At 39.3% G+C, this 22,216-nt stretch overlaps 1 protein-coding gene and 1 non-coding gene across 3 annotated transcripts; both read right to left on the reverse strand.

Moving 5' to 3' along the window:
• Positions 1-1,416: 1,416 nt before the first annotated feature.
• Positions 1,417-21,593, reverse strand: STRAP (serine/threonine kinase receptor associated protein). Of its 2 annotated transcripts, none has more exons than XM_052639709.1 (10): positions 21,176-21,593; positions 20,302-20,437; positions 12,585-12,666; positions 11,697-11,769; positions 9,426-9,522; positions 8,725-8,862; positions 5,000-5,136; positions 3,131-3,280; positions 2,679-2,741; positions 1,417-1,989 (listed from the first exon to the last, which is right to left on the reverse strand). In XM_052639709.1, the coding sequence occupies exons 1-10, from the start codon at positions 21,285-21,287 to the stop codon at positions 1,928-1,930; spliced, it is 1,050 nt and encodes a 349-aa protein (XP_052495669.1). In that variant the 5' UTR covers positions 21,288-21,593; the 3' UTR covers positions 1,417-1,927. The 2 variants fall into 2 exon arrangements, with proteins under 2 accessions (XP_052495669.1, XP_052495668.1); XM_052639708.1 differs by having other exon boundaries at positions 2,679-2,744.
• LOC128049145 (small nucleolar RNA SNORA23) lies at positions 9,821-10,004 on the reverse strand. The gene has a single exon (XR_008199508.1). It is a non-coding gene; the product is annotated as a small nucleolar RNA SNORA23 (small nucleolar RNA).
• Positions 21,594-22,216: the final 623 nt, after the last annotated feature.

The following is a 22,216-nucleotide window of genomic DNA, read 5'->3' on the forward strand; positions in this document are numbered from 1 at the left end:
TCATGAACTTCACAAATTACCAGGCAATTTCAAAATTCCAATCGGTGCATATAAAGCTCAGCTTTATTTACAGTATGATTAGAATCTGTGGTACACTGAGAATACTGCTGTTGCAAAGGATCAGGCATGTGGCAAGCTGACAAGAAAATACACCCTCCCCCCACCTCCTCCACCCGGGCGACCCTGTGTGGACCATCAGTTGACTTTCCGCAACACACCTCTCTCGGACCTCTAAGGCAGTCACAGCCTACTGTGCTTTCTTCCAGTTACCAGAAATCCTCAAAGACTTATTTTGGGGTTGGTTACTTTATTTAAGGAAAGTTATCAAGGATCATTCACAAGATAAACAAGGAGAGAAAAGCAATTTGGCAGATATTATTCATTTGTCTGAAGTATTTCCAAATAAGTTCAGTAGTCCGCCCATACTATTAAAAAACAAAATGTATTACAAATCTAAACTCAGTTGATCCATTTTATTAGAAGGCTGGTAAAACAGCTTTTGGACTATCACCTGAACCTAAAATGGTAGTGAAACAAACAATGCAAGACTACAATTATCCCCCATTTTTATAAAATCTCTTCTACCTGTATATATATATACACAAAGGTATACTAATGTGCAATGATCAATTTTAACAGATTTTAGGGGTTAGTGGGATTTTGCGTGATTTTTCTGCTATCTTGCTGCTAATTCTGAACTTTTTTTTTCTTATAACAAGTAACTATCATTTAAATAAGTCGTTTTTTTTTTTTTTCTGAAAGTTTTCTTAAAAGGCAGTTCAAGCATTTCTGTCTAGGAGGGAGATTCCCTGGTGGCTCAGAGGTTAAAGTGTCTGCCTCCAATGCTGGAGACCTGGGTTCGATCCCTGGGTAGGGAAGATCCCCTGGAGAAGGAAATGGCAACCCACTCCAGTATTCTTGCCTGGAGAATCCCATGGATGGAGGAGCCTGGTAGGCTACAGTCCATGGGGTCGCAAAGAGTCAGACACAACTGAGCAAATTCACTTTCACCTTCACCTTAGGAGGGAGAAAGGTATATAAAACTCTACCAAAGCACATGAAGACTTCAAAAATCCAGTGCAAGTACCTGAATTTCAAAATCAGGAAACAATTTCTGTCCACTACAGATTCTTTACCTGGGTGGTCTCTTGACATGATATAGAAAAACTTTCTGGCCATTTATAAAACTACAATCTATGGGGACTTCCCCAGGGGTCCAGTGGCTAAGACTCCGCACTCCCAGTGCAGGGGGCCCGGGTTCAATCCCTGGTCAGGAAACTAGATCTCACATGCTGCAACTAGGAGCCTGCATTTGCAACTGAAAAAATGATCCCAAGTGCCATAGCCAAGACCTGGCACAGCCAAAACATCCCAACTACTCATATCTATCAATTTCCCCAAGAAACACACACAGCATTGTTTTAGAGCCATTTTATTGAGACAACTAAAAACAATTAGATGTTCAGAAGCAGTGTACAATAAAAGAGAAATCAAACTGTTACTTTATCATGTATTCCCTCTTCTTTATAACTAAAGCAAAAAAAACAAAACAAAACCCAGCTTTCTGCTTTTAAGGGAAAAGTCAGAAAAACAGGCCAATATACTTTCCCTCTTCATAATAACATAAACAGCTACAAGAAATCTAATTGTAATAAGAGAAATTGGATGTTGGCTTACACATACTCATTAAAAAGACAACAGACCATCACATTATAAGAGCATAACCCCACCTGCCTTTAGCTGATACTCTTGTGTTCTCACTCATAGGTATCACCAAGTAGGTTAGTTCCAGCACTGGAGCTAATTCATATTCCTCATTATTTACTGCTCATGTTGCTGTAAGCAGAGAGTAACTCTGGAGGCTGACACTTTTCTCTGCTTGTTTTAGTCCATAAGTTGTGTACTGTCTGTGGCATTTGCCTGGTGCTCAGGCCTTAACTTCGGGAGTTGAACTATAGATGGAATCTGAATTCTCTGAAGCAATTTCTTCTACAATTCAAAAACAGGAAGTCACATTAGTCGACTTAAGGAAGGAAAGAAGCCACTCTATATTTCTGTGAGATTAAGGAATGAATCAAAAGTTTTTCAAGCATGCTGGTGAGGGGAAGCAGAAGAGAACAGTACACACGCCACGAGCGATGAGCCCAGGCCACTAAGAAGCAATGAGGAAAGACCTGACCATTTCCCAGCGAGCTCTTCTGCTCTAGCCGGGCTCTCTTTGTGGCTACATTTTCAGTGACTTCAACTGTCTAGTAGACACTGAATTAAAGTCAAATTTTTGAAGCTCTGGCTCCCTTTTTTGATTTGAATTTAAATCAATAATATATTTGATCAGAGCACATTACAATTTATAATTCTATATTTGGGCAAGAGCACTTGGTGCTTAACAAGTGTTAAGTAAAAATTACAACTGCAACAGTCTATTTTAGCATCCTAAGTCAAACTCTAAGTTCTTTAAGAGTAACCATATCAGTCATCTCCATGATACATCTCCGTGGCTAGTACCATGCAGTAGATATTTAAAATGATTTATCTTTTATGTATTTATATGTATATATAAATATACATATATTTAAACTTCGTATTATTTAAGTATATGCTTACATTGAATAGATTTTGCCAATGAGTTAACTAATACTTCCTCCAGGACCCTACAGAAGTTAACTGTTAGTATTTACCTAGCTCCTCTTCCGCTGTCTCTGGAAAATTGATCTTGGGCTTTGCCAGCTCACCACTATCTTCTTCTATGAAAAGAAAAGCAATGATGATTACATGAATTACAACATCATGAGCAAGTTCTAGTATTTTAACAACTAAGAAGAGTACACCAAGACTACAGTAAGCAATAAACTGCAAAACACCTTTTTTTAATAACTGTAATTCTAAAATAGTATATCTTTCAGATTCAGACTTTTAGATCCAAACTCTAACTACTTGGGATCAATAACAGCATTTTTATTAAAAACATGTCTACTTTACTAGTAAGGATCAATAAGTAGTAGTATTCAGAGATTAATGGATGATTTATTCATCAGGCTACTCTTTGCTTAAACCTGATTCTAAAGAAGATAGAAACAGAGACAGAATCAATAATGAAAAATGATACAAAATTATGAATAAAAATTCTTACCAGGAAGCACACATTTCCAAAGGCCATATGTTTTTCCTACCACAGTTTGCCATAGTCTCAATGTTCCATCTTCAGAACCACTGGCATAGAGTTCTCCATCAGGACTAAACCTCACACAGTGAATAGGACCAAAGTGTCCTTTGTAGGATTCTGAGAAAGAGAAAGGGTATTAGATAATTTAATACTTAAACAGGACATTAAGTATTGATACGCTAGAGAAGATGTGAAATTCCTGAGGGCAAAGTCAAAGAATTAAAACTAAAGTCATTCTCATCATAAACAAAACAAAACAAAAAAACAAGACTTCATGTTCCAATAAAGATAAAGGAGACTTCCGTGATGGTCCAGTGCTTAAGAATCCTGCCCGCGAAAAGCAGAGGATATGAGTTTGATGCCTGGTCTGGGAAGATTCCACATGCAGCGGGGCAACTAAGCTGCATGTCTCAATTACTAAGCCAAAGCCCTAGGGCCCACAAGCCACAACTACTGAGATTTTATTCTGCAAGCAGAGAGATCAGTATGAGAAGCCCAAGCACCGCAACCAGAGAAGAGCCCCTGCTCGTCACAACTAGATGAAAAGGCTGCACACCGCACAGCCAAAAACAAATTTTAAAAAGACATCTAGAAATCTCTTTTAAAATAAACCAAAAAAAAAAAAAGAAAAAGAAAGGGAGGTAAATGACACCCCACCTTCAAGTCTACAGAAAGCAAGTCTAAAGTCTATCAATTCAATCCCCATTTTCAAATCCTAAACTCACTATTTACCAAGGAAGCAATTCTTACTATGACTACAGAGAACCACCAGATGGAGCTCTCTTACACACTCTGCCTCATACTCTCCTAGCAGACGAGCTGTAGTCCACTAGTCATTCGATCACAGAGTATGAAGATAAAGGATCAACGCCGATCCTATATAGAGTTTAATGAGAAAATGTACACATTAGTAGTGGTGTTATTCTGTTTAAGGCATATCCTTATTTCCGAACTTTCTTCACTTACTTTCTAATGCCTCATCACCTTACCAGTTTTTGAAACTGTTTATTAGACCAATGTTCTTATTCTGTCTCCATGTCCTCTCAACTCAAAGACATTCATGCACAAGCTTCTCTCAGGGAATATCATAACTGTGATATCATGAATATAAAAAATTATCATGAGTAGAAAGAATTTGAGATTTTGAAATAAGAATGTCTGCGTCCAAGGTTCTATATTCACGAATTGCAACCTCAGATACCCAGCAAATAATTTCTCTTCTTCAGAGAATAAAACATGTGGCCAAACATTCTAAAACTTGAAAAGTGACATTAAATAAAAACAGGAAAGAATCTCTATTTAAGTCACTTAATATTCAACCAATAAATTATGAACACTGAACAATTAAAATAGATTCTATTTAGTGTATTCACTGAGGTTCCATTTACCCAACACAATCCATCAGTTTTCCCAAAGAAACAAAACAAAACTGTGTTTTATTCTCTGTGTACAATTCTAACAAGCTTAAATTCATTGGACTGTAAAGCAGGATAGCTAGAAACCAAGTGAGCGAGTGAAGTGAAGTGAAGTCACTCAGTCGTGTCCCACTATTGGCGACCCCTCTTTACCACGCTCCTCCATCCGTGGGATTTTCCAGGCAAGAGTACTGGAGTGGGTTGACATTTCCTTCTCCAGAGGATCTTCCCGACCCAGGGATTGAATCCGGGTCTCCTGCATTGTAGGTAGACACTTTACCAACTGAACCACAAGGGAAGAACTAGAAACCAAGTAGGAGCTAAAAAAATTGGCTAACTGATTGCAGTGTTAATCACTGAAACCTAACCTTTGATCAAGGTACCTATATAATCTTAAGAGAAAAAAAAAAAGACAACTTACCTAATTCTTCTCCACTATTATAATCATACTTATAAAGTTTAAAATCTTCACCACCTGCAACAAGAAATTCTTTCTCAGGATGAAGAGATGCAGAATTGATGGTTGCAGGAGCTTCAAAGGATTTAATTGGGTCCAAACTAGAAAAAAAAAAAAATTTATAAGTTTAAAATATTTCATAAATAATATGAGGAAATAATGTTACATTTAAAATGTTCCTAAATTCTAAAACTTAAGGAATAATACAATATCCATTTATTCAAACATACTGACATATGTGAGGAGGTCAGAGGAGCGTGGCAGGCTACAGTCCACAGGGTTGAAAAGAGTCAGACATGACGCAGTGACTGAACAACAAAGTGCTGCTAAAAAAAAAAAAAAAAAACCCCTCTAGGTGTGGAAATAAGGGAACTCTTATACACTGTTGGTGGGAATGTTAAGTTGGTACAGCCATTATGGAAAACAGTATGGAGGTTCCTCAAAAAGCTAAAAATACAGTTGCCATTATGATCCAGTAATCCCACTCCTGGGTATGTATCCACACAAAACTATAATTCAAAAAGATACAGGCATCCCTATGTTCATAGCATCACTGTTTACAACAGCCAAGACTTGGAAAGTAAATGGTCACCGACAGGTGGATGGATAATGAAGATGTGGTACATAAATACAAAATATACTCAACCATAAAAATGAATAATGTCACTTGCAGCAACATAGGTGGAACTAGAGATTATTATACTAAGTGAAGTAAGTCAGAAAGAGAAAGACAAATGCCATAAGATATCCCATATGTGGAACCTAAAAGATGACACATGATCTTATCTACAAAACAGACCCAAGGACAGAATGGACTCGTGGTTGCCAAGGGCGGTGGGGGATGGGGTAGGGATAGAGTGGGAGTCTGGAGTTAGCAGATGCAAATTATTATATAGAGAATGGGTGAACTAGGCCCTACTGTAGAGCAGAGGAAAATATACTCAATATCCTGTGATAAATCTTTAATGGAAAAGACTATAAAAAAGAATGTATATGTATGACTGAATCATTTTGCTGTAAAGCAGAAATTAAATCTTATAAGTCAACTATAATTTTTAAAAGAGGAAAAACACCAAACAAAAACATATCTAAATAATATTAGGGGGAAAAAAAAAAAAACCAGAAGGCTACTATGCCCAAGTGAAATTCATACCCAAAATATACAGCCCATTCCATAGAGGGATATCCATTTTGTGCAGTGAATGCCTTCCTGGAAATGATTAGGTTGGTTAATGAAAACCGTATGGCTAATGTACTAGGATTCTTACTTTGAAAAAAAAAAAAATTTAATTCTGCATTGTTTAATTTTTCCAGGACAAACATGCATTACTTGGTAAACAGAAGAAGTTTTTACAGCAAGCAATTAACTAATATAAAGGGTTATTTGTATATTATTTTCAGCTGCTGAGAACTTTTAACTTTCTGCAAAGGAAAAAGCTTTAATGCTGTGAAATATAAAACTGCTCAAAATGCCTCAGTTTTTAACTATCAGGCTATAAGATAATAACTAAATCTGAGACTATAGCCACGTAATAAAAATCCATGCATAACAGCAACTTCCCTTGAACATCAATGAGTTTGGGCATCGGCTAACCCTTTTCCAGGCTAACCCTAAAAATCCTGAAAGGCTTCCAACACAAAACATTAGAGCATTTCAGCTCGGAAATGCTGCCATCCTACTCCCATCATCACACACTACAAAGCATGAAAATGAAAGTTAGTCATGACTCACGCAGGATCACTGAATAGCAACTTTCTGGCTTAAATGGCAGAATATTTAATAGGCCAGCAAACCTCCACCACCACCATTTCAGGCAAGGTTCTACAGCAGGGCTGCACGCTGCCCAAGTCCAGAAGCAACCAATGAACTCAGTTGCACAATTTAATGGTTTTGGGCAATAACAGTCCATTATCAATTCACTGTGTGTGTGTGTGTGTGTGTGTGTGTGTGTGTGAACTCTCTAGCATTCTTAATTGCTCATCTCCATCTTGATTGCCTTCTCATTTCTTCAGCCATTCAATGAAGCTCAGCTCTGCAAGTGGCCCTTTACAGAGAAAAGGTCAGGACTGCTGGTCAGAATATAAAGTGGTACATTCTTTATTGAAATCAAATAAGTGGTATGTACACTAAGAACTTTAAACACATGCCTACCCTCTGTTTTGTTTGCTTAAACTAGTTTATTCAGGGGTTCCATTTTTACTCCTCAATAGATTTTCTGTATTTCTCACATGCTTCTTCACCCATCAGTTCATTTAATTCTTAAGAGTTACTCAATGTGGCCATCATCTTCATTAACAAGATCTGTTGACAAGTCCTGGCTTTTCTGCAAGAGCTTCAGTAATTTCACTTACTTCTCCTGAGAGAGGAGAACAGAGCTCACTAGTAGTTTTCACACTTTCCAAAGCACCTGCTCATCTTGTCTGTTCAACCTTGTTCCAACTTCAGGCAGACTAAACGTCTCCCAAAGATTCCTGTGAAAAATTGTTGATCCCTATTCAAACACCATGTTCTGTTGTTATCCCCTCCTGTTTCTCTGTGATTTTACCCACCCGAGAGCAGTGCAGCGTGTGGAAGGCACCTGTCCAGGGCCGGGATGGGCAGGCAGGGGAAGGTGACAAAGCTGCACGCAGGCTGCAGACTGCGCCAGCCATGACACTCCTGACCTCTGAACTGACAACTCTACCGACAGGATTCTCTTGTGAAGAAACATGCAAGAGATGCGATCATAAATCTCACTTCAGAGTTAAAACAGGGGAACTCATGTGTGACATGGTAGACTCTATAATGCCTCCCTGGTGGTTCAGATGGTAAAGAATCCGACTGCAACGCGGGAGACCCGGGTTTGATTCCTGGGCTGGGAAGATCCCCTGGAGAAGGGAACAGCTACCCACTCCAGTATTCTGGCCTGGAGAATTCCATGGACTATATAGTCCATGGGGTTGCAAAGAGTCGGACACGACTAAGTGACTCTCTCACTCACTCAGACTCTATAATAATACACCTAGTAAAAATGTTTCCAAAGAATTTTAATGGCTAAGAATATCTTAGAATAAAAAAATGAAAATTATACTTACTAGGATCCTTGTAACTAAAGAAAAAAACACAAACAAACACACACACAGCCCCCAAAGAAAAAAAGACTAGCAAAAAACACAGCTACCAGTAACTTTCTGGTTCTATGGCTATAGGATTATACCCAAGTTTTCTAAATTTCCAACATAAGCGTTTAATATATTTATAATCATAAAATTAAGTCTGCTTTTAAAGAATTCATTAAATCTCTGCCCTACTTGGAAACAGAAAGAAAAATCACTAATTTTTCTGAAATTTTAAAGTGAAATGGCAGAATCAAGATCACAGAGGTTTTAGAGTCATGAACAATATAAATTACAGCATCAGTCTAGGGATCTTTAAAGAAAAATATACATTAAAAATTGGTAAATTTTACTAATAATGTCCCAAACACCTGGAAATTAATCTGATTAATTCTTCTGATTAAAGTCTACCAAATTTTCAAAAAACTCACTATTATTAGGTATGGAAACAATCTTCTTCCATATTATATCATATAGGCCAAGATTTGTCTTTAAAATAATTAAATACCTTAGTACATGCCTTGCAAATGTTAAGTACACTAAACTGCCCCTTTGTTACCAGAAAAGATAATGAAGATACTTCTCAGACATACCTTACTGCACTATGGAAAGCAATAGATCGTCCATAAGTTATTACCAAAATCTCTCCCTCAGGAATGTATTCCATACTGCTAACGGACATATTAAAATTTAGAGATTTCACTTCCGTCATAGTAGCATGATCCCAAAGGCTGCATAAAAAAGAGAAGAAGGTAGCATTTACTCATGTAAGAAAAATATTTACAGCTTAAATTACACCCGCAGATTAACTAATGAAAAAATAACCACAACTGTAGTAAAACAACCTCCACTCCAACTCACAAATTATAGATGATACTGAGAAATGTGGCTTTCGCACAAAACACCAAATTATTTGGTAGCTTGTTGGTAAAGTCAAACGAATACTTTAAATATATTTCCCAAATGATTATGCTATTAAGATCATCTCCTAATCTAATCAATTTCAGCACTGCTCTAAATAATGGTTCTTACACTCTAATACCCTGTGGCCAGCCAGTCCACTCAACCCAGGTTAAGAGCACCTGCTTATAAAGATGTCAATAGTTTTAATTAAGTCTTGTGAATCCCACTCTATGTTTATAAAGACAGCTCCAAAAATATGTGACCCAGATGCAGCCACAGTTGTAATGTTCAGACACAATTCTTCCTACATGATAGTTACAGAAAACTTAACTATAAGCTCCAAGGTCAAACATGTTTTCAAACTTAAAATTATTAAAGAAAAATTACTCACCGAACAGTTTTATCATCTGCTGAAAGGATCTGTTTATCCTCACTGCACCACAAAGCCTTTTTAATACCAGAGGTGTGACCGCTGATTTCCTTAGGTTCTTCAGATGAAACAATTTAAAAGACAATTGTTAATACACCTGCTATGTCTGGGCAAAAGCAGATGTTGCAGGCAATACCATTCAATACAACTTTAACTTTGGGCAAACCACTTAACCTTTTGAAGGCTACATTTCTTCACTGGTAAACTGCGATTAACAATAGTCACTTATACCTCAGAGTTTAACAATCGAACATTTAAAGTTGCTCACCCCGCCCTGCACCATCACTTAAAAGAAGAAGTTACTACAGGTATCTTACATTAACCTCCCCGAAGCAACAATCTCTATCCCCAAAGTTTTGTGTGTGGGAATCTGGAGGCTGGCCAGCGGTGGACAGGTCCGAAGAGACCACACTAGACCAGGACTATGATCCCCGCTTACTCTTCGGCTACATGATGTTTGTGTGGATAGCAAGAACTGAATGCAAGACACAGACAGACACTGCTATCAGACACAGACGAAAACCATGCACACATTATCGCAGCCGATTATCCCCTGAACTTTCTAATCTGGCGTCTAACGGGGAAACGCTCTTCTTTCTAATGCAAGACAGTGGAAGAGTCACTTCCAAAAGGCAGCTTTGAGAAAGGGAAAAGACAAAAGCTATCTGCCTGAGCCTTCAACTATCTTGCTGAATCAGAAGGTACACTGATTTGGTGAGGTCAGAGTAGTCTGCCATGTTTCAGCATAAAGTTATTAATTCCCAGGTACCAAAGGAGAATAAACATAAACGCAGTTTGTTTCCTCACCTTAGAAATACCTTTAGAAAAGGTATCTCAAGGATAACTGCTTAACTTCCAATGTAGCTTTCACTTTGTTATAAGCTTCTAAAGCTTACTGACTTATGAATAAACTGTGCCCACAACACAAAATTTAAGAACCCAATTGATATATAATAAATAAATTTTTTCTCATATTTTGGTAGCTTTTAAAATATGCAGCATGTGACTAGGAAAGCACTGAAATACTGCAAAATGGAGGTGAAGATCTGGACTAGGGAAGAAAATGTATCTCTTACAACTTCTGTGCACTGAGAGAATTTATAGAGGAAATGACAGATTTCACCATCCAATTATTAAAAATGTGTATAACACAAACCTTACTAACAAAATGTAAAAGCAAATGACAAATGAGAATAAATTTTAAAACCAGTAAGAGAATGAACAGGTGCTTATTAGTCCACAAAAGTAAATTAAAATGGTATTCGACTATTTTAACCTCATGAATTATTTTTCAAGTTCACATTAATAAGAATTTTTCTATTAATCTGGCAAAGATAAAGCCAGTTATCAGTGTTTGCTAGAACAGGCTGGCTATATAGGTACATTTTTATACTTCACTGGTGGCCTCTTTGGTAATATCTATTAATGGCTTCCAAATATATCTCCTTTTTGTCCCAACAATTCTATTTCTATGTAGATATGCTACAGAAACAACTGTGAAATATTTGCAACTATAAGGATGTTTAGCATAACACTGCTTTTAATCTTGAAAATTTGTAAATAGCCCAAGTAGGCCATAATAGGAGATTGGTTAGTTTGCCTATCCATAGAATGGAAAAGTCATACAGTCAATAGAAAGAATGAACAGAGTATTCAAAGACATGAAAAAATTACCACAGATTTTAAACATTCATCTGAATAGCTGATATACCCATGTGGTTCAAAAATCTAAGTATGTATATTTACATTGAAAATTCTTACCCTTCTCACCTTCTACAGATAATAACCACTCCTTCTAACCAAAAGGTAGTTAACACTGTTATGTACCTTTTAAGACTTAGTGTCATAATAAACGTTTATCAGGATAAACTTTTCTTCTTAATAGTGTAAAAAAAATCCATTTAAAAAAATCTGCAATAAAAATGAAAAAAGACTGGAAAAACATGAACCGAAAAAGAAAGTCATTAATTAATAATACTGGATGATGAGACTTTCCTGGTAGTCCAGTGGTCAAGCTTCCAATACAGGGGGTGTGGGTTTGATCCCTGGTCAGGGAATAAAAGACGCCACATGATGGGGGTGGGGGATGGACTGGGTGGTGGATTAAAATGTAATTTTTTCTTTGTGACTACATTTTCCTAATTTGAGTACTGAACATGAATTCCTTTAATCAGGAAAAGTTATTTAAATTAAAAGAAAACAAAACCACAAATACATATGAATTAAAATTACCTGCTTCAGGTTTGTTCAAGTCATATATGCGTAACAGTTTATCCTGTCCCCCGGTTAACAAGTAATTACTATCCTGAAAACACATACAAGTAGACAGGTATTAGATTAACTACTTTAATAGTTATATCTCTTTGCAGCTTCTTCAATACTACATAAAATGCAAATAAAGCTCACAGATATCACAAAGAGATGCACACAGATCAATTATTCCTGAGAAAATACTATAGAGCATTTATCTTTCTCATAATTGCCAAATCCTGTAAGCTTCCCAGTTCAAATGTCACACCACCAACCACATGGCTTCTCTCAGTTGGCTCTGATCCCGCTGCCTACTGAGCAGTATGACTGTGACGATCTCAAATTTATCCTCTCCCTTCTAAGTCACTGGGAAACATTACTTGGGTTTTTTAGATGTTTGTTGCTACTGTTGATACAAGAGTTCCAGGGTTCTTAAAAATCTCATAGGATCAACCAAGAAAAAATACAGTTGACTTAAACAACTCAGGGATTAAGGCACCACCCTCCACACAGTGGAAGATCCACGTTATCAGTTACAGCCAGTCCTCTATATATGTGGTTCCCCCCCCGACACTCAGTTCCTCCACATCCAAAGATTCAACCAACTGTGGACTGTGTAACACTGCAGTATTTACCACTGAAGAAAATTCATGTTAAGTGGACCCTACAGTTCAAACTGTTTTATTCAAGAGTCAACTGTAAAGGTGTACAGTTTAATCTAAAGTCAAATCAAATGTAACCAGCATATACAAAATACTCCCCCACAAAACCAAACATGAACTAAACACAAGCCAATCAAATTTAAAACCACAGACATATTCTATAATAACAGCAATTTAACTCCCTAAAACAAATTCCACTTTCTAATACCTGCGTAAAATCCACCGTCTTCACAATGTGTTTATGAGCCAGGGTCATCAGTTCATCTCCTGAGACAGCATCCCATACTTTGCTAAAAGTAAAACATAAAAAAGTAAAAGACAAACATATGGTAATTTTGATAATTAGTTACCAAATAAGTTATTTGAGATGTTATATAAATGTATTATAAGGTAAAAATGATACAGCAATATAATTTTGACAATGGAAAAGATCAAATTTAAGTAAATAAGATCCATGAACCATAAATCCTTACTTTCCTTTTAGCCTGTAGCCATAATATTCTTATAACACGACTGCAAACATTTTAATCAATTCAGTTTCACCTTTCCAATTTTTTTCATCTATATTCTCATATACACAAGAAACAAGAGATGAAAAACAATAAATACTTTAAAATTTTTTACAGGAAAAAGAGATTACATAAAATTTTAAATCAAGACGGTAGAGAAAAAAATACTCTCCCATCTCTCCCTCAAAGTTGACTTAATTTTCAAATCCTAGTCCAATTAACCTCCACACAAAGTATCAGCCTTTGATTACATAATGCTAATGTTGAGGATTTTAATTATAAGTTTTCAAATCTCTCAATTGTAGGTTTTCCAACAAACCCATCCCAACCCAAAGTATATGTGTGATTGTGTGTCTATACACACATATGTACGTATGTGTATGCTGGGGGATAATGATTAAATAATAGTTCACAGAAATACTGTTAAGAAGTTCCCCCAAATAAAAAAGCCTGAACAATAAAGAAGAAGAAAAAATTCATTTTAGATCAGAAGAGGTGAATGAAAAATAAACAAGAAAACCTTCCACATGGGAAAAAGAAATTGTTATGAGGAACAAGCTATGCTCCATAATAATTATTCTAATAATTCCATTCTAATGTAATTGACATTTATTTTTAGGAATAAAGTGAACAATGAAACAGAGAAAACAAAAGAAAAACAGAGAAAGCAAGGAGTATTTTTTTCTTCACTCATTAAACACAGAATAAACGTATCAAGTATGTCACTCAAGACTCAAAAGGGAGAAAAGGGAGACAAAAGGGAGGAAAAAAAAAAAGGCCCCAAAGTTCTTGCTTCAGTAGTGTTAGCTTTAGCTGAGGGGGGGAAATATATATATATATATATATATATGTATATATATATATATATATATATATATGTATATATACAATAATATGTTTAAGAAATATAATTAAGGGACTTCCCTGGTGGCCCAGTGGTTAAGAATCTGCCTGGCAATGCAGGCGACATGAACTCCACCCCTGGTCGGGGAATTAAGATCCCAAAAGGTGGGGAGCAACTAAGTCAGAGAGCCACAATGAAAGATACTGCATGACATAATGAAGGTCCGGAGTGCCTCAACTAGGACCCAGCCCAACGCAGTCAAATAAATTTAAAAAATAAATAAAATCTAAGCATCAAAACCGGTAGCCTTAAAGAGCATGGAGAAACACACCAGGGGAGAAATGGAAACATTGTAGAGAAGTGTAACAGTATGCTCAGAGAGACAATGTCAACTGTGAGTGGCATTGCTACTAAACTCTCAAAGACTAATTTCTCTTTGCACAGGAAACCTATTCCACCCTCTCCCATTTCCAATTCAACTCTCTGGTCCAACCCTACTTTCCCAACCTCATTTTGCATTATTTCTCTGAATCTAGTCACATCAGATTATAAACAATCCTGCACACAAGCCATGGCTCCTCTGTCTTTGCTCATAGCGCTCTACTTAGTCTGTATTTTTATAATCTTAGGCTTCCCTGGTGGTTCAGTGGTAATGAAGCCACTTGCCAATGCAGGAGACGAGGGCTCAATCCCTGGGTCAGAAAGGCCACTCCAGTGTTCTTGCCTGGGAAATCCCATGGACAAAGGGATTGCAACAAGAGTTGGACACGACTTAGCGACTGAGCAACAACAACAAAGTTTACATTCTCAGCTATCACAGTTCTACTCATCCTCAGGGTTTATCACTAATGCTATTTTTTCACTAAACCTTCTATTTTTCTCACTTCCATCAACCATTCCTTTCTGTTCTTCCACAGAACTCAGCTTATACTGTTTAATTTTACTTTACTTTTAGTTTTGTCTACATGTTTACTCTTAATCACAGGGAAATCGGTGAAGAGTTCACATAGATTAGACTGCTATAGTAACAGAAGGTATCATAGGGCTTCCGAGGTGGCTCAGATGGTAAAGAATCCACCTGCAATGCAGGAGACCTAGGTTCAATCCCTGGGTCGGGAAGATCTCCTGGAGAAGGTTCTGGCAACCCACTCCAGTATTCTTGCCTGGAGAATCCCCGTGGACAGAGGAATCTGGCAGGCTATAGTCCATGGGGTTGCAAAGAGTTGGACATGACTGAGCGACTAAGCACATCAAAAGTGAAGAAAATATCAAATATATTTGAAATCTCTATCCTATTCACATACTCTCGAGTCTCAAAGAAACTCTGGGTGATGTCCTTAGAGATACTAATTTCAAGGATATTCAATCATCTTCCCCAAACTCCCCAAAATCTAATTTCAAGGATATTCAATCATCTTCCCCAAACTCCCCAAAATCTAATTATTCTGCTTAGATCATGTCCATTCGTTGTTGCAGAGGCAAGAACTGGAGCGACTGCACTAGCACCATCCAGAGGGCCAATATATCTACACTCGCTTTCCTCCCACTTAGATACACTAGTAAAATCAAGTGCCACCCTCTCCAATAGAACATGTTCTAGTCACTTGTACTAACTTTGGCACATTTCCATTATTCCCAATAAGAGTCCTAAAAACAGCTTAGAATCCTAAAAGGAATCAGGAATAACCTAAACTCCAGGCAAGAAACAGTTATAACTAGCTGGCTACAGGGATCAAATCAAAGCAGGGGAAAGGACATCCTCCATAGAGCTCCCTGAGAGAAATGGCAGGAAGGGTCCATAAAGGAAGGTGGTTAATGAAACATCAGTAACAATACCCTCTCAACAGCTAATCCTGTAGCATTCATCTCTGTACAACTCAAGATGTACCTGCCATCTCCCTAAACTAGTGATACCTCTTATGTCCTCAGTTTTTTGCATATGATCAATGCTATCTGTTCAATACTTTTCATATTCTGAGAAGGGAGTTACCAGTCTCAAAAGAGGGGCTGCTTAACATACTTCTTTAAGGCCTTAACAAAAAATTAAGCTATTTTGGGAAAATGACTGCCTGTCTTAACATGATGGCCAAGCCATCAAAAAGGAGACACAAGCACCTTTGATTTACTGAGAACCTTACTCAGAGAAAATTTAGCTCTTCCTATTGGCTTTTTACAAGAGGAAAAAAAAAAAAAAAAAAGAGGATCAGGAGATGTGGTGGTAACATTAGCTCTATGAATTAAAAGACGAATTAAAAGATATAAAGAGAATGGTGTTTCAGGGATAGTTTCAGCTGACTTGCCTGCCCAAATTACCTCAAGACAACATTCCAAACTGACTCACGGACCAGCCCTGCTGAATATACCTTGTCTATAAGAAAAACGGACAAAATTCTCCTTTAGATAAACATGACACCTAAAATTACACTAATGAGCTCTTCTTTATTGGGTCAAGTTCCATAACAGCAGAGCCCATACAGGTCATTAAATGAGAATACAAAGAAAGGATGCACACATCCCCACACTTCACAGACAGACACACAGCAAATGAGGGTTAAGTCTCAGTTCCCACTAACCAAGCACCTGCTATGCAACTGACACAAGGCTACATTCAGGCATGTAAGTGAAAAAAATCTCTCTGACTTGCCCCCAAACCACGCTTGGCTTACATTCATTTGACAAATACGAAACAAGAGGTTTAAGAAACATCTCGTGATCAAATGGAAAATACAAAGTATGGCTAGCACATGAACTCAGGCCTTGTTATTTAGTTGCGAAGTTGTGTCTGACTCTTTTGCAACCCCATGGACTGTAACCTACCAGGATCCTCTGTCCGTGGGATTTCCCAGGTAAGAATACTGGAGTGGGTAGCCATTTCCTTCTCCAGGGGATCTTCCTGACCCTGGGATGGAATCTACGTCTCCTGCATTGGCAGGCAGGTTCCACTAGGGAAGCCTGAATTCAGGCCTGCTTAATGCAAATGCTTACATCTTTCCCACTACATCATGGCATCTGAAAGCTTGAACTGAGAGGGGAAAAAACCCAAAAGTATTCCCTCTTGCTATTTAGATCTACTAGAACTTCCTTGCATGAAACCCAAAGGTTTCTTGGCTTAAGCCACAGATGTTCCAAAAGAACACATGACTTTGGTCTATTGGGGTGGTAGCTATCAGTGTTATCTTACACATGTTAACATTTACATAGCTACTAGATTTCAGGTAATATTCTAAATATAAACATATCAACTCATTTAATATTCACGACGAATGAAAGTTGCTCAGTTGTGTCTGACTCTTTGCGATTCCATGGACTACACAGTCCATGAAATTCTCCAGGCCAGAATACTTGAGTGAGTAGTCTTTCCCTTCCCCAGGGGATCTTCCCAATCCAGGGACTGAACCCAGGTCTCCCGCATTGCGAGCAGATTCTTTACCAGCTGAGCCACAAGGGAAGTCCATTCATGACGAGAGGTAGGCACTATTGCTATTCTCACTTTTATAGATGATGAAACTGCGAAAAAGAGAGGTTAAATGAAGTTCACAAGATCACAGAGCTACTAAAGGATGGAGCCAGGGTTCAAACACAATCTGGCCCCAGCATTCATGTTTTTAATAACCCCGTGTAAACACAGACACTAAGACCTGAAATGTTAAGAAAGCCCCAAAACAACACTGAATACCTATACAGAGAAACGTCCTCAAATGTATGACTTGGGTTATTAATGCTGTTAGTGACCTAAAAACAAAGATAACTGTGCTTCTAGCAGCAAGATAAAATCCTGACTACTCTTTTCAGAGCTCTGTTAAATATTTAAAGTGCCATATTTTTCACACCTTTTCCTCTCTCCATTTCAGAGTAATTATCACATGAGCAGTAATTTCTATCTAATGCACTTCGTTTCTTTTCCTAAGGGCTGGCATTACAATTTGTCAAATGTACATCAGGTCTTCATAGATTTTACAGAGATGGGTATCATTCCTAACAAGCTTCTGTACAAGCCTCAGATCAGAGCAAGACTGTCCATCAGGCAAGAGAAGACAGAGCATTTTGCTCATGTCATTAGCACTCATGTTTGAGCCAGATAACACATAACTGAGATTAACAGAAATGAATCTCTCCAGAAATGCAATTTAAAAGATCGCCTATTTTAATGCTAATGTCTGTAGTGTCTAAGATTTTGTTACATTTTACCTAATCAAATTTAAAATATCACTTTATTAACTATTAACTTAGCAAACCGAGGACCTAGTTTCAATAATGACATTTTAAAAATCCACCTAACAAATATCTGAAATCTCCTGGAGAAGGAAATGGCAACCCACTCCAGTATTCTTGTCTGGAGAATTCCATGGACAGGAGAACCTGGCAGGCTACAGTCCCTGGGTTCGCAGAGTTGTTAATTCCAGTTTTCTATCTCTGTTATGAAACCAATGACATTCTCTCCCAGTGACAATGTTCCTAACGGACTCAGCAAAAGATAAACTTTGGAGAAATAGAAGGGGAAAAAAATAGGTTGAACTCACAGGAGACACATGTCTCAGAAACAAAACCAAGATCTGTAATTCATCCATTCTTAGTCCTTCTGCTTCAGAAACTTCCTTAAGTTATTTGTTTGACAAAGTGCTCAACAAGCCAGGTATACAAAAAATATAAGACATGGCCCATGGCCTCAAGAAGCAACAACAAGTAAGTCAATAAGTACTATAAGAGGCAGAAGTTTAACACAGCCAACAGTGTGAGTAAAAAGAGGGAACGGACACCCTCACCTTCCTGCTGCTGCTGCTAAGTCGCTTCAGTCGTGTCTGACTCTGTGCGACCCCACAGACGGCAGCCCACCAGGCTCCCCCGTCCCTAGGATTCTCCAGGCAAGAACACTGGAGTGGGTTACCATTTCCTTCTCCAATGCATGAAGTGAAAAGTGAAAGTGAAGTCGTTCAGTCGTGCCCAACTCTTAGTGACCCCATGGACTGCAGCCTTCCAGGCTCCTTCGTCCATGGGATTTTCCAGGCAAGAGTACTGGAGTGGGTTGCCATTGCCTTCTCCACCCTCACCTTCCAGTCCTCCACAAATCTTCCTTGTATGAGAATCACTTTTACTTCCTATTTTTCACATCCCATAATTAACAAAGGAGTCTGTCACATTATAACCATGCATGCCGACCTCTAAAGCAACATTTGACATTAAACGATTTACATAAAACCAAGCAGTTCCTTATTTTATCAGAATTGCATAGACTCACAATAGGGCAGAGCACAAACCCTTACAATGGTTATGCATAAACATAACAACATCTATTCTTTGAAGGCAAAGAAAAAAGTTCAAACTGACATTTTAATTTTTCTTACTGATCTATCATCTCAAATTTAATCCCACATCAGCATGGGATTGTATCTCCCTCTGTTTATTTAAAAATTCTATTAAAAAAAAATTATGTCTTGTAAAACTCACTCCACGGCACAGAGCTCTACAAGTTTCAACAAATACAGTCATGTATGCACCACCTCAATCAATCTGCCTTTATTTTTCATAATAAACCTAGTATGTTTGCTTAATACAAAGGCACAACACATTCACAATCGCTCTTTAGTGTAAAATTCTGTTTTAAAAAACCAATTTTTAAAAACCTCTTTCACTCTCAAGACTCTCAACTCAGTCTACACATGTACAATAACCCTTGACATTGCCTTCCTTAAAACATTTAAGTGTCTGCTAAGTCACAAACATTAGGAAGTAGAGGGACCAAGGTTATGTAAGACATGACACACATGAGCAGACAGGAAAGTGGGTCATTGGCAAGCCAGCTTAATAATATATGCAGAGCCAAAAATCAGAGTAAGTAAGGTCCATTCTGGCCACAATGAGTATAACCAGGCTGTGGGGCACGGGGTGCGCAGGGCAGATGATGATGGTGAACTAGGATGGGCCAAAGTGTAAAGAGGCAACAACTGAAATTTAACCTTTAGGCCGATGATTAAAGGCTGCACATCGGAATCACCTAGAAGAACTTCTGGCAAGGAAATAAACTGTTGTTGGGGACTTTACTGCCCCCCTACCCCCACCCAGACCAATATGTATATAAGTGTTTTAAAAGCTTCTAATAATGTACACCCAAGGTCATGGATCTCTGACAAAGCAGAGGTAAGACAGGAAAAGCATTAGCTAGAGAAGTGACCTGATATTTGTGTTCAGGAAGAAAACTGACAGCACCAGGGAGGATGAACAGATGAGAAACGACTAGTGGTAGGGACCTGAACTAAGATGGCAGTGGCATAAGAAATAATGGCATCAGCAGACATTCTGCTAGTGCAATCAACAAAGATGACGATAATCTAGATGCAAGGGGAAAATCAACAATTTAGATTTCACCCCTACACAAAATGAAGTCATTTGAGTCTGAGAATCATTTAAGAGAAAGAAGCAAGTAGGATCAGGCTGGAATTCTGGTGCGATCCAACACGGGGTGTTCCATATGGTAGGCAGTAAGAATTTCACGAGTAACCTTTAACGACGTTTTGATCATTTCAGAGCACAATACACAGAGAACTTCCAAGGTGGCCATTTCTGGCTGCACTTACGCTGTGAAATCTGCAGCGGCTGTCGCTGCCTTGGTGGCATCTTTATTCAATGTTGCGCCCCAAACGGCACCCTTATGACCCAAAAATGTTCCAATCCAGTCTCCTGTATCTCCCTGGCGAAGCATAGGCTTACCATCTAAAAAATATTGAAGAAGATATGCGACTTAGAAGTTCGGAGGACTTAAAATCTAAGACTCAAACATAAAACGATCATATTGAAAAACAAAGTGGAAGCTGTTTTTGTTGTCTGAACTATTCTCACTCACTGGGGTCACTAAGGATTGTTCAGAAATAAATTCAATGAGAAACCCAGCTGCACATTCTCTTTGGGAAGCATCTGTAACTAGGTAAAAAGATTGACCTGCGTCAAAACAATCTAGATTTGAGTCTTATTTTGGACAAACTTCTTAACACAAATCTCAGCTTCCATCACACACCCACACACACAGCTTCCACTTGAAAGATGGAAAACGGAAATGAAAAATTCCATGCGAGAAAAGACTATTCAATGAGATAACAGGAATGCTAAGTCTTCGTAAAGTAAGGCCTGGCCTAGTTGCTGCATTCTGCCAAATCCTTGAGAGATATTTACACTGTTTGTTGGCCCGGACGTCTAGGCAAGCGCACAGTTCAGCTTTTCCAAAAATAGCAATAAAGGTAAAATGAGAAGCCTTCTTTAGGGGCATTACTTAGCAAAGCCTCTCGGCGTCAGCTGCGGAAGCCCTAACAACTACTCCTCTCCCCATCAGCCCGCCGTGGGGCCCTAACCTCAAACGCTGCGAGAGCCGCAGTTCGTTCCGCAATGGGGATGCCAACCTCGTTCGCTTTCCGCCCGACCTCAGCCATCAGGGGCCCGACTACCGGCCCCGCTCACCTTTGCAAGCGCTGATTAGAAAATAGCCATAAGGCGTGATGCCACTGAAGGCCAGATCCACCACAGGCCGCGTGTGGCCAGAGCAGGTGAGCGGCGTCTGCCTCATCGCCATGGCGGCGGCGAGCCGAGAGATCGCGCTGCAGAGCCGAGGGGTCGTCTAGTCTTTTCTCTCCTCTGTGGCAGCGCCTCCGGCTCTTCAAGGCCCCCGCCCCGACACTGACGCTGGGCCAAGGCACAGAAAAAGGCCAATCCGGTGGCCCCAAGGTCAGGAAGGGGTTAGGGACGGGTCAGGGAGTCCGCGACGGGAGACCGACCGCCGCCGAGGGAGGGAAAGGGAAGGAAGGAAGAGAGTAGGGGAAGGGGAGAAACGGAGAACGGGCGGCCACGACCCGTACCGTCCACACCGGTACCGGCAGGAAGTGACGACACGAAAGACGCTGAGCGTCCGCCGGAAGTGACGAAGTAGCGGGAAGGCGGATTCGCCCCGCAGAAGCTGCATACAGGCGCGAAGACGGCAGCGCGCCGGCGCGAGAGCACGTACGGTGAACGCGTGACGCTGGCCCCCGCCTGTACGCACGGCTTCTGGCGGAGCTTTTGGCTCTGGTTCAAAGTCGGGGCGCGGATCTCTGAGCTCTCACTCCAGAACGGCAGTGGCCATGGAGTTTCTGGGCAGAGTTGCCAGGTGCGAAAGCGGGTACTGCTCACTTGAACCTGGCGGCCCCTGTGGGTTGTGCACCAAGCAGTTCAGGCGGTTGAACTGTGCTGGGTGTGTGAACATCTGCCTCTAGTTGTTCCCGGCGATGACCCAAACCTGCAAACAGTACGAACTTTTTTTCATTCCTAACAGTTATATAAGGAACCTCCTGCGGGATTGTCTCCAGGGCCCTTAAGTACGTTCCCCAGCCACGTAACATTTCTCCATTGCTAGTATTTTGAACGAGCTCTGTGACTTTAAGTGAAAGTGAAGTCGCTCAGTCGTGTTCGACTCTTGGCGACCCCATGGACTGTAGCCTACCAGGCTCCTCTGTCACTTCCTTCGCC

This window comes from Budorcas taxicolor, chromosome 5, assembly GCF_023091745.1.
Source record: "Budorcas taxicolor isolate Tak-1 chromosome 5, Takin1.1, whole genome shotgun sequence".
Taxonomy (NCBI): domain Eukaryota; kingdom Metazoa; phylum Chordata; class Mammalia; order Artiodactyla; family Bovidae; genus Budorcas; species Budorcas taxicolor.